This window comes from Magnolia sinica, chromosome 17 (assembly GCF_029962835.1).
Source record: "Magnolia sinica isolate HGM2019 chromosome 17, MsV1, whole genome shotgun sequence".
Taxonomy (NCBI): Eukaryota; Viridiplantae; Streptophyta; class Magnoliopsida; order Magnoliales; family Magnoliaceae; genus Magnolia; species Magnolia sinica.
In genome coordinates this window covers 54336716-54351948 of record NC_080589.1, presented here as the reverse complement: position 1 = coordinate 54351948, position 15233 = coordinate 54336716, and the positions used below count along the sequence as shown (strand labels likewise).

Genomic DNA, 15233 nt, shown 5'->3' with positions numbered 1-15233 from the left:
TGGGGCCCATCACACAAGATCATGACTAGTCATATTGTAGATCTACATTAGCTCAAAACCTTAGGTTCATCTGTACCGTTATCAACATCCATTCTCAAGTATAATGCATAAATGTATCAGAAGATCGTATGGTGGGGTACATTGGTTGGATCAAATTTAAATGGTCCCACAACCCTAGATCTTTTGTTCGCACAAGAATCTATGATTCAGATCCGAATGTCGAAATCTACTAATTATCATGATTTGGTTATCCTTCATTGGATATAACCCACGGAATCTTCAGATCTATGCAAGATCATCTTCGTTTCTATTATAAACATAATCTTAAAAATCACAATTCAAGATTGTCACACAAAACAGAAACTGAAAATCCAGATTTGTAAATTAACAAAATAAAGCTCGAAAAGAGTTTACAGATTGTAGGGCGGTACCATGCCTAAGTGGCAGAGTGTGGGGCCCACCACGCTGCCCATATGAACAGCGTGTGGGGCCCACACATCTGTCCACGTGGACAGCGTGCAGGGCCCACACGCCTAGCGACATGGCCAGCGTGTGGTGGCCCACACGGCTGCCCAATGGTAGGCGTAGGTCCTCACTAGGTGATGATCTCCCTTCCCCCATTCGTTCTGTAAGATCAAGTTGCAAACGCTATATTCATTAGGGCAGATTCATCAACATGGAATTTAATTTGTTTATAGCCATTGGATCATCACAAAACTTATAATGTTACCTCTTAGAATTTAATTGAGTGTGATGGACGGCTGAGATCCAAGTACACGAAGGTGGGGTCCACGTAGGAGGTCATGGCTTCTCTGTTATGCAAGGGTTCTAACGCACAGGGGTAGGCGCAAAGGGAATTTTCAATAGATTCTGTCGGTGGAGGAGGGGATTTAGGCAAAAATCTCACCTGGCTTTTTTTAATCACTCAAACTTTATTTTCTTTAACTAAACCATTTCCTTTTTTCTCGGATGAGAATACGAACACGCCTGCGATACAAACTCATTTTCTGAAATCTTTTCTCCCCTCACTTTATACGAGAATACCCTACCACCAAAAATATATTTTCTGAAATCTTCTCTCCCCTCCTTTTAATTCATTTCCCGAAACCTTCTATTCTTCATACGAGAATACTCGAGCACAAAAAACTCTATGAGAATATCTTCTACCAAAAATCCATTTTCTAAAATCTTCTCCTTTCTTCCTCGTTAGTTTTTTTTTTTCAGACAAAAATACCCTTGCTATCATAAACTGTAATTTTTTTTTCTTTATTTTTTTTAAAAAAAATGAAAATGGTGCATCCATCGAAGAAGCCATGCGTGGGAAAAAGAGGAAAATTTTGTAAAATGTTGTATTTTGTTGTGATAAAATTCATGTTGAATGTGAACTTGACCGAGAACTTCATGAAATTGAACAAGAACTTCAATTTCATGTAATGCTCGGTCAATTTCATGTAATGCTCGGTCAATTTCATGAAGTGCTCAATCATTTTTATGTAATGCTCGATCAATTTCATATGATGCTCAGTCATTTTCATGCAATGCTCAGTCACTTTTATGTCCAATTCATGGAGTCGGCGCCTCATTGCAAATGAACAATTTGCTCGGTATGAGTGAATGGTTAGCAGGTCACCCAAAGTACAGTCGGCGCCTCATTGCAAATGAACAAGTTGTTCGGTATGAGTGAATGGTCAGCAACAACCCTATGGTAGAGTCGGTCCCTTATTACAAATGAACAAGTTGTTCGGTATGAGTGAATAGTTAATAGCTTATCCAGAGTAAAGTCGGCGCCTCCTTGCAAATAAACAAGTTACTTGGTATAAGTGAATGGTCAACAGCTTATCCAGAGTAAAGTCAACGCCTCCTTGCAAATAAACAAGTTGCTCGGTATGAGTGAATGGTCAGCAACAACCTAAGGTAGAGTCGGCGCCTCATTACAAATGAACAAGTTGCTTGGTATGAGTGAATGGTCAGTGGATCATCCAGGGTAGAGTCGGCGCTTCATTGCAAATGAATAAGTTGCTCGGTATGAGTGAATAGTTAGCAACAACCCTAAGGTAAACCCATGAACACTTAGATAAGTTGTTGGATGTATGCAGACTAATAATCAAAGATTAAATTGTATGCAAATGAGATGAAATTGATTGGGGTGAGGCTTGGGTTGATGGATGTATGTAGACTAATAATCAATCGTATTACATTCATTGCTTCATCTTACTAGCGAAGCCAGAGTCGAAGAGATGAGTCATTGATAGGAGAGGTGGAATGAGAAGATGTATCGCAAGCTCAAATTCGTACTGTGCTGCGTGCAAAAAGAAGGAGCTCCACCCCCCTAACTTGACTTGCCAAGGTAGTAGGCGATAGTGGTCTACTACCTTGACTCACCTGGGACTGTTTTATATAGACCGGATGTAATTTTCTGTTTATAAATTGAATTGAAATGATATTTCCGATTTCTTGATTATCATTTTTTTATTGATTTCTTCTATTGGGCTTGTCTGAAGATTGTTCAATTGGGAGCTGGATGTGGGGACCATCTTATCAATTGTTTAGATCACTAAACCATGGGGCTCACTTGTAAAAACTAAAATACAAAGCTACTAGGCGAATTCTCGGACTAACTATTGTGCCTCATCTCTTGCCCTTTGCATCCTTGTTCAAGGTATTCCAAAATGGTTATGTAACAGCCATGATGGCCTTTATGCAACAACATCAACTGTAGCAACGATTTTGTGTTATGGGGTCCTAACACCCTTAACAGCCATGATGGCTAGCTGGTTATTCTCAGTGCACCTAGAGGTAGCATCCATCCTTTACTCACATTCCTTAAGCATGACATGCATGTATGCCCGCTTGTTTGCTCACATGCACGCAATCACCCATACACGCTATCGGTTTTTTCAATTTTTTTTTGCTCAGAGTAATATTTAAAAAAAAAAATCCGTTTCTTTTCATTTTTGTTTCCTTGCAACATATGATTCAAAACACGTCAAACCTCTAATTTCATGTATTGATCGGTCAATTTCATGTGATGCTCGGTCAATTTCATGTGATGCTTAATCAATTTATGTAATGCTCGGTCGTTTTGTGTGATGCTCGGTCAATTTCATGTGATGCTCGGTCAATTTTATGTAATGCTTAATCATTTTCATGTGATGTTCAGTCAATTTCATATGATGCTCGGTCATTTTCATGGATGTTCAATTAATTTCATGTAATGATTGGTCAATTTCATGTGATGCTCGATCAATTTCATATAGTACTCGGTGAATTTCATCTGGGGCATTCCTCTCAACTCAAACTTGAAAACTTTGAACCCATGATCTCCACCCTCCTGTCCATGGATTGTGTGAATCATTGCCTTTAGTTTCTTTATATCCACGGATGACCCGAAAGAGGGAATGATGTACGAATTTAGGAATTACAGGATCCCTAGCTTGAGCCTTTCCATAATATACTCAAAGTGACAGTATACTCAAAGTCGACTCCACATCGCTACACAACACACTCGGTGAGAGTGGTTACCCCCATTAAAACATTCATAATCATTTATTGGGCCCTTTGTGATGTGGTTCACAAATCCAGCCCATCCATTGTGTGTGTCCCGCTTGGATGAGGAGTCAGGCCAAGTTTCAGCTACATCCAATACTCAGGTGGGCCCCACTTGAGATCTGTTTAAGATTGATTGATGTTGAGAAATAAAATATAAGTCATTCTCTTGTATTATGTTCTAGAACTAAAAGAAAGATCAGCCTGAAGCGTTCAAGGCTAAGGGAGCAATAAATAAGGAATCATTGAATAGAATTGGATTTCATCAGGTTTGTGTTGGGCTGGGCCAATAATATAAGACCCAGACCCGACTAGGTTGAACTTTTTACTTGTTTGATCGGCTCCGACAGGTTCAGACCCGACCTATTGCAACCCAAACCATTTTTGTATTTTTAAATAATCCTTACATGCTTAGTGAAAATGCTCCAATGCTGTGGCAGTATTATAAGTTATAATACTCCTAGTTGTATCTGGTTGCTTAGATAGTTTTGTCAATCAAGATGAACCGTGGATAAAGTCCAGAACACACGGTTATCTATGCAACAATCATATTCATCGAAATTCACCGAGCACTACATGAAATTCACCTAACTCACCAAGGCAGTAGGTGAAAGTGCCCTTATTTGTCAATATACGTTAATGTTGAGTCCTAGTGTCAAGTGAGCCCCAATTGAAGACTACAAGACCAAGACTCATCAATTTGAAGAAGTTCAAGAGCACAACATAGGTATATTAAGCCTCACTTCCCTAACCAAACCCTATCAGGTATATATCCCACTTAAAAAGGTCTAAACTTACCCCAAAACATATTTGCAAAACCTTAAGTAAGCTTAGATTAGAGTTACTTTAAAGTTGGTGGAGAATTGAAACAAATAGGCAAAAATCATGATCAGGTGCAATCGAGACAGGTTTAATGGCATCAAACAACTATTCGATGGCATCGAGAAAGTGGCCTAACAGTCCAGCAACAAACTGAAAATATGCTGGGAATTATTGATTGCATCGAAGGAAGTTCGATGGCATCGAACCAACTTCAATAGAATCGAACTTGACCATTTGTCACCAGTAAGCTTTGACATACTCTAATTATTATTGATGCAATTGAGACCCTTTCGATGTCATCAAAGTAAGTTATCGATGACATCGAAGAGGGATTGATGGCATCGAAACATGGATAAATTTGTCCAGAGAACTTATAAAAAAAATTTAATCTTTCTCGATGAATCGAAGACCTTTCGATGACATCGAAATTCAAATTTCGATGGCATCGAAGGCCTGATTGATGCAATAAAAAAGTGACAAAACTGTTTAGAAAGTTTTCATACGAAAATCAATTTCATGTAACACTTGGTCAATTTCATGTTGTGCTCGGTCAATTTCATGTAATGATCGGTAAATTTTATGTTGTGCTCGGTTAATTTCATGTGATGCTCGATTAATTTTATGTAGTGCTCGGTTAATTTCATGTAGTGCTCAGACATTTTCATGTAATACTCAGTCATTTTTATGTAATGCTTGATTAATTTCATGAAGTGCTCGGTCAATTTCATGAAGTGCTTGGTCAATTTCATAAAGTACTCGACAATTTTCGAGTTATATGAACAGTTCAAAGGAGATCACAATTAAATGGGCCCCAAAATGATGTATTTATTATATCCACATTGTTCATCCATTTTTAGAGATCATTTTAAAGCATGAGCAAAAAAATGAATCATATCCAAAGCTCAAATGGACCACACCAGAAATAGTAGTGTGGATAATATTTTCACCGTTAAAACATTCGTAAGTCCTACAATAACATTTATTTTCCACCTAATCTAGTTCATAAGGTTAAAAAGACCTGGATGAAGAGGAAAAATAAATATCATATTGATCCAAAACTTTTGTGACCCTCGAAAAAGTTTCAATGGTAGACGTTCAATCCCTTCTTTTTGCAGAGTGGCCCACTTGATCTTTAAAATGGATGAAGAGCTCTAAAGGGTATGTAACTTTATTTAAGTTGGTTTTGCTTCCATATATTATAGGATCTCTTTTACAAGATACAAACCTTCCATCAAGTGAGGTTCGGGTCATGCTATCGAGGGCTTATGTTGGTATAGATGAGCAATTTTATGGGACGAAGATTAGATTGTATGAAGATGAGCTGAAATTGATTAGGGTGAGGTTTGGGTCGATGGATATACACAGGCTAATAATCGATCGTGTTACATCCGTTGCTTCATCTTAATAATGAACATGGAATTGATTGGGGTGAGGTTTTTGTTGAGAAGAATGCCCTATATCTCGTCGGATCCCCTCTTTCAAGGTTGTCGTAAAATTGAACGAGAGCTTTATGAAATTAACCAAGAACTTCATGAAATTGACCAATAACTTCAAAAAGAAATAGAAAGAGAGGAGAAGATTTGGAAGAGAATAGAAGATTTCAGAAAATGGTTTTTTGGTAGAAGAGTATTCTCATATAAGTGAGAAGAAGATTATAGAAAATGGGTTTTTGGTATTTGTGTATTCTCATATGAAGATAAGAGAAGGTTGAAGAGGAGACAAAACAGAGTCCCACGGTGACACCGTGGATATCACGATGCCACTGTGACAGTCTGTCTAATTTTTTAAAAGAATCTGACGGTGCCACCGAGGACAAGATAGAGTCCCACGGTGGAACCGTGGATATCACGGTGCCATTGTGACAGTCTGTCTAATTTTTTAAAAGAATCTGACGATACGACTGTGATGTCTATAGTGCCACTGTGGACAAGACAGAGTCCTATGGTGGCACCGTGGATATCACAATGCCACCATGAAAGCAAGGGTATTTTCATCTACAAAGAGTCAATCCGTACAACAGTGTTTTAATTAAGAAAAGTAAAGTTTGGGTGATTGAGAAAAGCCGGTGGGTAAAAGGTGAGATTTATGGTGGAAAAATCTCTTCAAGAAACGTTTGGAAAATTAATGGAAAATTAATGGATTTTAGGTAAGAGTTTTCTAGGGTGTAGCTTATAATGTATATACATGCCATCATGAAATTGGGTCCCACCAAGTTGACCATCAACATCAAAGACCTCCATCCACTCTCTAGTGGTGTATGTCATATCAAAATTTGTTTTATTACCAAGGGTTATTAGGATAGGCAGAAATAGGTTAGGACCGATCATAGCTCTAAGGGTATACGTAACAAAAGTACTCTCTCAATCCCATGAATGATAGGGCATACATGAGTGTGCGTGGGTCAACCTTATGGACACTAATCGGCCATGATTTAGTTTAATCCAAGAGTGTCATCTTAATGTAAATATTGCATATGCTTAGGAAAAATGTCTTGGTGTATTGAAAGTGCAGAATGGATGGTGAAATCAATGGTCAAGATGATGGACATGAAGTAAATCATGTCCATCTATACTCTTGGCCTAAGATCAAGATAATTACTCAGGATAAAAATATGAGAATCATATCATTTGTGAGGATAAAAATATGAGAATCATATCATTTGAGAGCTAGCAATATGGGGAATAAAATGAATGGTTCAATTTGGATATTTTTCAGACTAATCAAATCAATTCAAACGATGTAGATGATTCATTCATTCTTTTGATAATTTCTAAGGGTCCAATTGTCAATCCAAGAGTCAATCATCGATTTGTATAGTTTGACTATAAAATCCATGGTGTGGAATGGTATTTAGATGGATAGATAATCATGGATCTACCTCAAAATAATTAGATAGCTCATTAGAAGGTTATTTTGGATAAATAAAAATTTAAAAAGAAAATTCTACCCCTAAATTTTCATCAATGGCGTTACCGTCTATCATTCTTAAAAGGAATTTCGTCCTGAAATTCATCATACCCTAGGTCTCAAAATAATTCAGGATAGTTTTCATGGGTCTCTCACTCCCATGAGGCTTCATCCTCACTATGGTAACTTCATTGCACCTTTGCCAGTGGTATAACCTTGGTTCATAAGATTCGTTCCTTCCTATCTAGGATACGTACAAGCTTTTCAACATAAGAAACATCTTCCTATATTTCAAGTATTTGCTGCCATGCGATGCATCTCTTTCATACTTTCTGAGCATGGATATATGGAAAATGTTATGAATATTGGCACATACTTTCTGAGCATGGATACATGGAAAATGTTATGAATATTGGCAAATTGCAGGGGTAATGCTAGTATATTCTCTCATTTTGTCTCATACCATCGCATGTCCCCATCCTTTAAATCCTTTGTGTTGTCCCAGTCCGGTTATGTGGTCCCTACTGCGTACTATGATGCCTTGCCTCATCCCGATAGGCAAAAGGCTATGGAAGAAGAAATAGCAACAATTCATCATACAAGTACCTGGATGTTAGTCCCATTGCCTCCTAGCAAACGCATAGTCAGATGCCGGTCAGTATTTACCATTAAATAAAAACCAGACGGCTCCATTGAAAGACAGAAAGCGTCTTGTGGTTAATGGCTATGCACAAACCATGGGACTTGACTATGAGGATACATTCTCACTAGTAGCCAAATTAAATTTTGTTCGAGTGTTGATCTCAAAGCAGCTCACAAGTCATGACCCTTGTATCAAATTGGACGTTAAGAATGCATTCTTACATGCAAGTTTAACTAAAAAAGTTTACATAAAACAACCTCGAATGTTTGTTGCTTAGGGGGTGAGAGGGAGTGTCTGTAAACTTTGTAAAGTTCTATTGGGCTCTAGCTTTTAGAGCAAGTGGTTATTTCACATGGTATAGCGGAAGGTGAAGTGTTCAAATTTTGGTGGTAATAAATATGCTTCTATATTATATTCTCCCATGGGGGACTAGGAAAATCACGTCTAGCCTAAGTACCAAGAAATCAAGTCCTGCCTATTTATGCTGTGAGCGTTCCTCCACCTTTGTTTAGTATGTTCCTCTGTTGCACGAGCAGGGGAGTGTACTCTTGCTCTGGTGGTCAACTCTCAAGAGTTTTAACACAGTTTTAACACACGGTCAAGGGTTCGAGTATCCATAGGTGGTGAAATCCCACTACAGCATGAGTGTGTGCGCGTGTGTAAAAGAAAAAAAAGAAAAGAAAAGTCCCTTGATATACATGGATGCACTGTCCTCTAATGGGTCGAGCTTTTGGAAAAAGTGGTTGTTTGACACACAAACACACACACACACACAGACATAATATATATATATATATATATATATATATATATTAATTTACAATAAATGTTAAAATTATTTATTAATTTACAATAAATGTTTTATTTTTCAGTGAGATTTTTCTAATAATATCTTGGAAATAAAATCAAAGTTAATCACCCAAGAAATTCCTGAGCCTGAGAAATTACTGAAATCATTATGTTAGTAGCAAAAGACAGCCAATCTGGAGCTAGGTGCATTCATGTGATAAACTGTTTAGATCATTTGACTTGGATTCAAAATATCATTAAATAAAATATAGAAAATGAGGAAATGACAAGATTTTACAAAAAGGTAGTCCATATCATTGTAATCATCATCATCAACATCAGAGCCTTGTGTAAGTTATTCAGGGTCTAACTCGAACCCAACTCGAGAAGGGAAGGACATTGAACCCCAACCTCAAATATCAGAGATACACTTAAAAGTCTACCTTCAGTCATTTTGACAATGATTTTTCTATTTATAAAATACTTATTCCCTTTATATATATAAACATATGCTACTACTAAATATTTTTAAACTTATAATATTTATGAAATATCAAGTTAAGGTAGTCTTTGAGTCCACCCGACCCGACTGACCATAGAGTCAAGTCGAGTTTCAGGTTTTTTTAATCCATGCAGCATGGTTTTCAAAGTGTCGACCCACAAAAAATGTTGAAAAACCTCCTTCGACAGAAACCTCTTTTATGGAGGTTGCAGCCATAAGGTTCCTAAGCCCATTAGACCCTCATCAAAATTCTCTCTGTGCATCGTATTTCCTAAAGCACGTGATTTAACCACGCCTATAGACTCTCTCCAATTCATCCACCCAGTTCTAGTTCCCAAATGCATCTAACCACTTCCCTAGGTAGCCCCAGCCATTATGATGACCATATGCAAATAAGCCAGGCTGGTCAAGTAATCAATTTAAAGCTGGACACCGAGCTGTGCCAAGCTTGAGTCAGTTCGGCCAGCAGCTTACCTCGGCTCAGATCAGCTTAGTCCTCTGGCTGTTTTGGCCAGCTCGGCTCAGCGTGTTCAATATCTCAGGTCTATCAGCAACTCAGGCCAAATTTGAGCTCTAAAAGGGGCCCTTTTTTATATGAATGCTCACCTGCATACCTTTGCACAAGTGCTTTAGGCACAGTATCCGAACGGTTCACATGATGCAGCACCCCTTGAAACTCTATGGGCCATAGCAAAGAGAAATGCAAATCAAGGGAGGAAACTCTTTCCTTTTGCCATAGCCCACCAGAGTTTTGGATCGGGCTAAAAGTTAGGCGTGTGAGGTTTCAAGGGGTGCCACATCACGTGGACCATTCATATTATGTGCCTAAGACACGTGTGTGTAAAGGTGCACACAGGTGCTCACGTAAGGTGTGTAGGTGAGCATTCCTATATATATATATATATATATATATATATATATATATATAAAATTTTCAACCTCAATTGAACAGCTCCACTCAGCCTAAACCTAGCTTTTGAGCTGAGCGAGTTAACCGAGCCAGCTCGGTTTGTTTCTAGCTCTAGCAATCATGCATGCTGCATGCAAGCCGTTGGCAATATCGTTTTAAAAACGCCCATTCTTGTAGCCCACTTAATGGGTCGACCAGCCTAACTTTTGTTTATGGTCATTTTCACAGCAGGAATCACCTTAATACTTTGTTTAGATGTCCTCCTTGATTGCAAAACTAGCATATGTGCTACATGGAAAAAGGTGCCTCCAGGGTTAGCAAACTCATCCAAGATCAACAGGATTCAAGTTGAAATAATAAATCCAGATTCAAATGATTTAGCAAATCTTAAGTTTGACAATAAACTGCTTGAATTGAGTGGATAAATTCAATAAGAATTTTAGTCCATTTGCATTGAACCTGGGAATTCTCACGGATGATCATTTAAGCCTGTTTGGGTAGTGGAAAAAGAAAAGAAAATGACAAGTTTTCCCATGATGGGCGACAAATGTTGGAGCTTCATGAGATTCCCACTCATGCAATCCATTTGTAAATAATCATTTCTTTTCCCACCATCCAAACAAACCCTTGATAAATTTTCTAGTTTCTGCAAACATGTAATACTTAAACCCACAAAAGGAGGAAGAAAAATCACTGATACATCTTACTTCATTGGTAATGAACATCTGTACCAATGCTCACAAGTTCAAAAGGAAAGAGAGCATGTCCAACCAAGTGAGCAAAAAACACACTTTTTCAGGCCACATCAACAACCCTAGTTAAGACACACATACACAGCTGTCTATCTGCAGCCACGTGTGCCATGCTAGCATGAATTTTGGACACCCAAGCTGTCCATCAGTTGGGCGACACGGACCCAAAATCATGCAGACTATACATGCAGTTGTATGTGCATCAGTGGCAATTTTGTAAAGCATCCATGGTTTGTGGAGATGTTTGGCCAGCACAATATATCGCTGGCCTGATCTCACAGCCAGTCATCAACATGGCGGAGCCCACCTGATGCATGTCCCACATGTGCAGTATGATGTGGAGTTGCATTTGAATCTCAAAGCTCCATATCAACACAGGCTTGAAGTGATGGAAAACCCAAATTGTTCTGTTCTCAGAGCCACAACTTTCCCTAACTGAAAATACAAAGGGCCATTGTCTGCCACACAGAGCTCATGAAACTGCATAACTTGCAATGCCAAATAATTTAGAAGAAACACAGAAAGATGAGCTACAACAAGGCAGATACCGACTTTCTGCAAAATGGAATTAAGAAAACTCACACCTCCGTCGATACCTCTCTAACTGGCGCTATCCATGAATGTTTCAAGCACGGTGTGACCATTGACCATTTTCGTCGTCCCAACAATCAAATCATATGCCATTCCTTCCTGCAACACGTAAGAGCTCCAATTGTAGACAAAATTGAGACATGAAATATAAAGCTGATAGCGACAGAGATGAGGCTTCATAATATTACATGCATGCTGAAACCAAAAAAAAAAAGAAAAGAAAAAGAAAAGAAAAAGACATGCACTTTGCTTTGTTGCGTCAGACAGCCAATCCAAGTGGTAGAAACCACTATCATCGGATGAGTGGATCACACTTGATGCAGGACATGAAATTAAATATAATATGCAAGAGCTCACGCTTTAGATTATACCAATTTAAACAATCACAAAATTCCACATCCTACATACGATCAAATATTCAAAAAGGGGAATCTACGAGGGTCCAAGCCTACATAATTTTAGGGCTGGATCAAATTAAAATTATAAACCAAACAATCCCAAAGGATTGTAAGAGTCATCCATTCTTGTAAAGGATTGTTCTTCAATTAAAGAGATTCACCATGTTTCAATTTGGGCGAAAATCTAGGGTTTGAAAATTGGGAATAATTAGGATTTGGGACTCTTAGGGTTAGGGATCTAGTTTAAATGGTTTGATTTAAATCTAAAGAAAAGGAAAATAGAGGAAAACAGAACCTGAGATGAGCCACATGTGCTGGACAACAGATGGCCCTGGGCGCACATGCGTGCCCAACCATCCGCATGTGTGTGGGGCCCACAAAGTCAGAAATTGACTTCTAGGCTAGGATCGGCCAGGGTAGGGCTGCCTCCATGCCAAATTTCACATCGATCCATCACCAAGCGAGTGCATGGTACTCCGCCGAAGTTTCAGCCCCCAGATGGGCTAGAATCTGGAAATCCGTTGTACACTGCTGTAGAAGAGAACTTGGGTATAAGAGAGGATGAATCTGAAGATGGAATGGATATACAAGATGATGAATGTGAGGTGTAAAGAGGTGGGGGTGATTTGGAACGAGTGTGGCTTCACACCACGATAGTTAGCCCTTCGAGGAATGGAGGGTTTCACACCCAATTTGATTCTTCAACCCAAAGAGATAGAGATAAAGAAAATGCAGGAATTGTATTCATAAACTTCATACCAATACCTACATGGGGTTGCTTTATTTATAAGAAAACCCTAAACCCCAAAAGACAATTTTACCCTTGCGCCATGTGCGTGCACTAAAACCAAAACTTAAAGCAAATAAATATTAAGGAATCGAAACCGTTCATGAAGTTTCTAATAACAAAAGTAATCAAAACTCAAAATCCTAGATCATCTAAAATAGTGGGTCACGATCATCAGATCTGATGGTAGAATATATGTGATGATCGAGTTCACTCCAAAGCCCCATAGCGCAGCCCCTAACTGTGAGGCCCTCCAAAAATGTTGTCGTCAATCCAAATCGAAAGTGGAGCCCCCCTCCTGCTCCAATACATGCGTAGGGTGGGGGGCGTGTGCATGATGTCCCCATAAACTCTCCCCGGCTGCGAAGGTTTCGCCACCGGCGAAACAAAGCTCCTGAACCGCTTCAAGATATCTGGATTAAGTTTCTGAAGCTCTTCCTCAGTGAGCCACGTACTGTCTGAAGCTAGGTGTGACTTCCACTTGACAAGAAACTTTTGAAAGCTGCCGTCCAACATCGATACTATCTGATGGTCTAGAATATCCTCTATCTCCTCTTTGGGTGTGGGAAGGGTAGGTATGGGAGGTAGACGCTGGGAAGATGGGTCGGGAAGAGGCCATGGGTTAAGGGAAAGGTCTGGGGAATCAGGATATTTAAGTGAAAGGCTGGACAATGTATCAGTAGTCCCCTGAAATAAACTACATCCTCCACATTAAACATAGAACTAATTCCCATGGAATGTGGAAGATCTATCATATACGCACTGGGACAGTTTCGTTTTATAATTTTGAATGGTCCAACGCTACGCACGTGTAATTTCCGAACGATTCCCTAAGGGTACCGCTCCAGCCTAATGCGGACGATCACAATCTCCTACATTGAATTTCTTGAATAGTTTATGTTGGTTGCAGAAAATTTGTATTGTTTATTAGTAGTATTGATCTTTTGCCTGATTTCTTGACGCAATGAATGAATATGATGTGCAAAGGACTCTTCAGACTCTGATGGCCAATGTGACAAAGATATAGGGCCAAGATCAATAGGCTTCCTAGGTTTATAACCAGTAACGACTTCGAAAGGACTTACACTTGTGGATCTATTGATAGAACTATTAAATGCAAACTCGACGATAGGTAGTGCAGTGTCCCACCTCCTGGTGTGCTCCCCCACAAAACACCTGAGTAAATTTCATAGGCTCCTGTTGACCACCTCAGTTTGACCATCCATCTGAGGGTGGTAGGCAAAAGAAAATTGGAGCCTAGTACTCATCATATGCCAGTGTCTTCCAAAAATAACTCATAAACAACACATCATGGTCAGACATTGTGGTTTTGGGTAACCCATGAAGCTTGATAACATCACTAAAGAATAAGTTGGCAACATGAGATGCGTCAGAGGTCTTTGAACAAGGGATGAAGTGGGCCATTTTAGAAAAACGGTCCACGATAACAAATATGGAATAGTGTTTCCGAATAGTCTTGGGGAGCCTAAGCACGAAGTCCATACTGATGTCCTGCCGAGGGGCAAATGGAACTGACAAAGTGTGTATAGCTCCGTATTCTACTTTTTCTACTTTGACAATTGACAAGCATGATACTGCCCTATAATTTTGGCCACGTCTCGCTTGAGGCTCGGCCAATAGAATCTATCCTCCACTAAGGCAATGGTCTTGTCTCGACCAAAATGACCCACGACCTCTCCTGAATGTAACTCCCAGACAAGAAAATCGCGGAAGGAGGTGCAAGGAATGCACAAATGGTCACTCCTAAAAAAATATCTATCCAATATCAAATACTAATTGCTAGCTTCTGACGAACTCTCTCACAACGATGTGTACACAACTCCAAAATCTGGGCACTCAGAATAATCCTCTCTAACACCCTCAAGGCCCGTGACTTTGACAGTCATGGAATTGAGTAACGCGACTCGACGACTCAATGCGTCGGCATGCTTATTCTCTACACCGGCCTTATGCTTAAGCATAAAAGTGTACTCTTGAAGGAACTAGACTCACTTGGTGTGCCTAGGGTTTAATTTTTTCTGATAGTTCAGATATCTCAAGGCCTCGTGATCTGAGAACAAGACGAATTCTTGCAGCAATAAATAATGACGCCAGTGGCGCAACGATTGCACTACTGCATAGAATTCTTCGTCATAGGTGGAGTATTTTTATTTCGCCTCATTCAATTTCTCACTAAAAAAGGCGACAGAGTGTCCTTCCTGACTAAGTACTCCTCCTATGCCGACTCTTGACGCGTCGCACGCGACTTCAAAAACTTTCGAAAAATTCGAAAGTCATGTGATTGGAGCTTCGGTCATCTTGACCTTTATCTCCTTGAAGGCCTTCAAGGCTGCCTTCATCCATTGAAACTCTCCTTTTTTTATGCAATCCGTGATAGGAGCCATAATGGAACTGAAGCCTTGAATGAATCGTCTATAGAAGGTGGCCAAACCGTGAAAGCTACGCACCTCGTGAATATTACGCGGTTCAAGCCAATTGATGATGGCCTTGACCTTCTCGGGATCCACCGACACTCCCTCAGATGACATAACAAAACCTAAGAAGATAACACTGCTAGACATAAAC

At 39.4% G+C, this 15233-nt stretch overlaps 1 protein-coding gene across 5 annotated transcripts in view; it reads right to left on the bottom strand.

Annotated features, from left to right (window-relative positions):
• Positions 1 to 10797: 10797 nt before the first annotated feature.
• LOC131230383 (vacuolar protein-sorting-associated protein 33 homolog) overlaps positions 10798 to 15233 on the bottom strand; it is a 103897-nt gene continuing 99461 nt past the window's right edge. For 3 of the 5 annotated variants that reach the window (XM_058226275.1, XM_058226276.1, XM_058226271.1), the window contains one exon: positions 10798 to 11561. In XM_058226275.1, the coding sequence (XP_058082258.1) occupies positions 11472 to 11561 (90 nt within the window). In that variant the 3' untranslated portion in view covers positions 10798 to 11471. The remainder of the gene's footprint in view (positions 11562 to 15233) is intronic. The other 2 variants (XM_058226272.1, XM_058226274.1) reach the window with 2 other exon arrangements.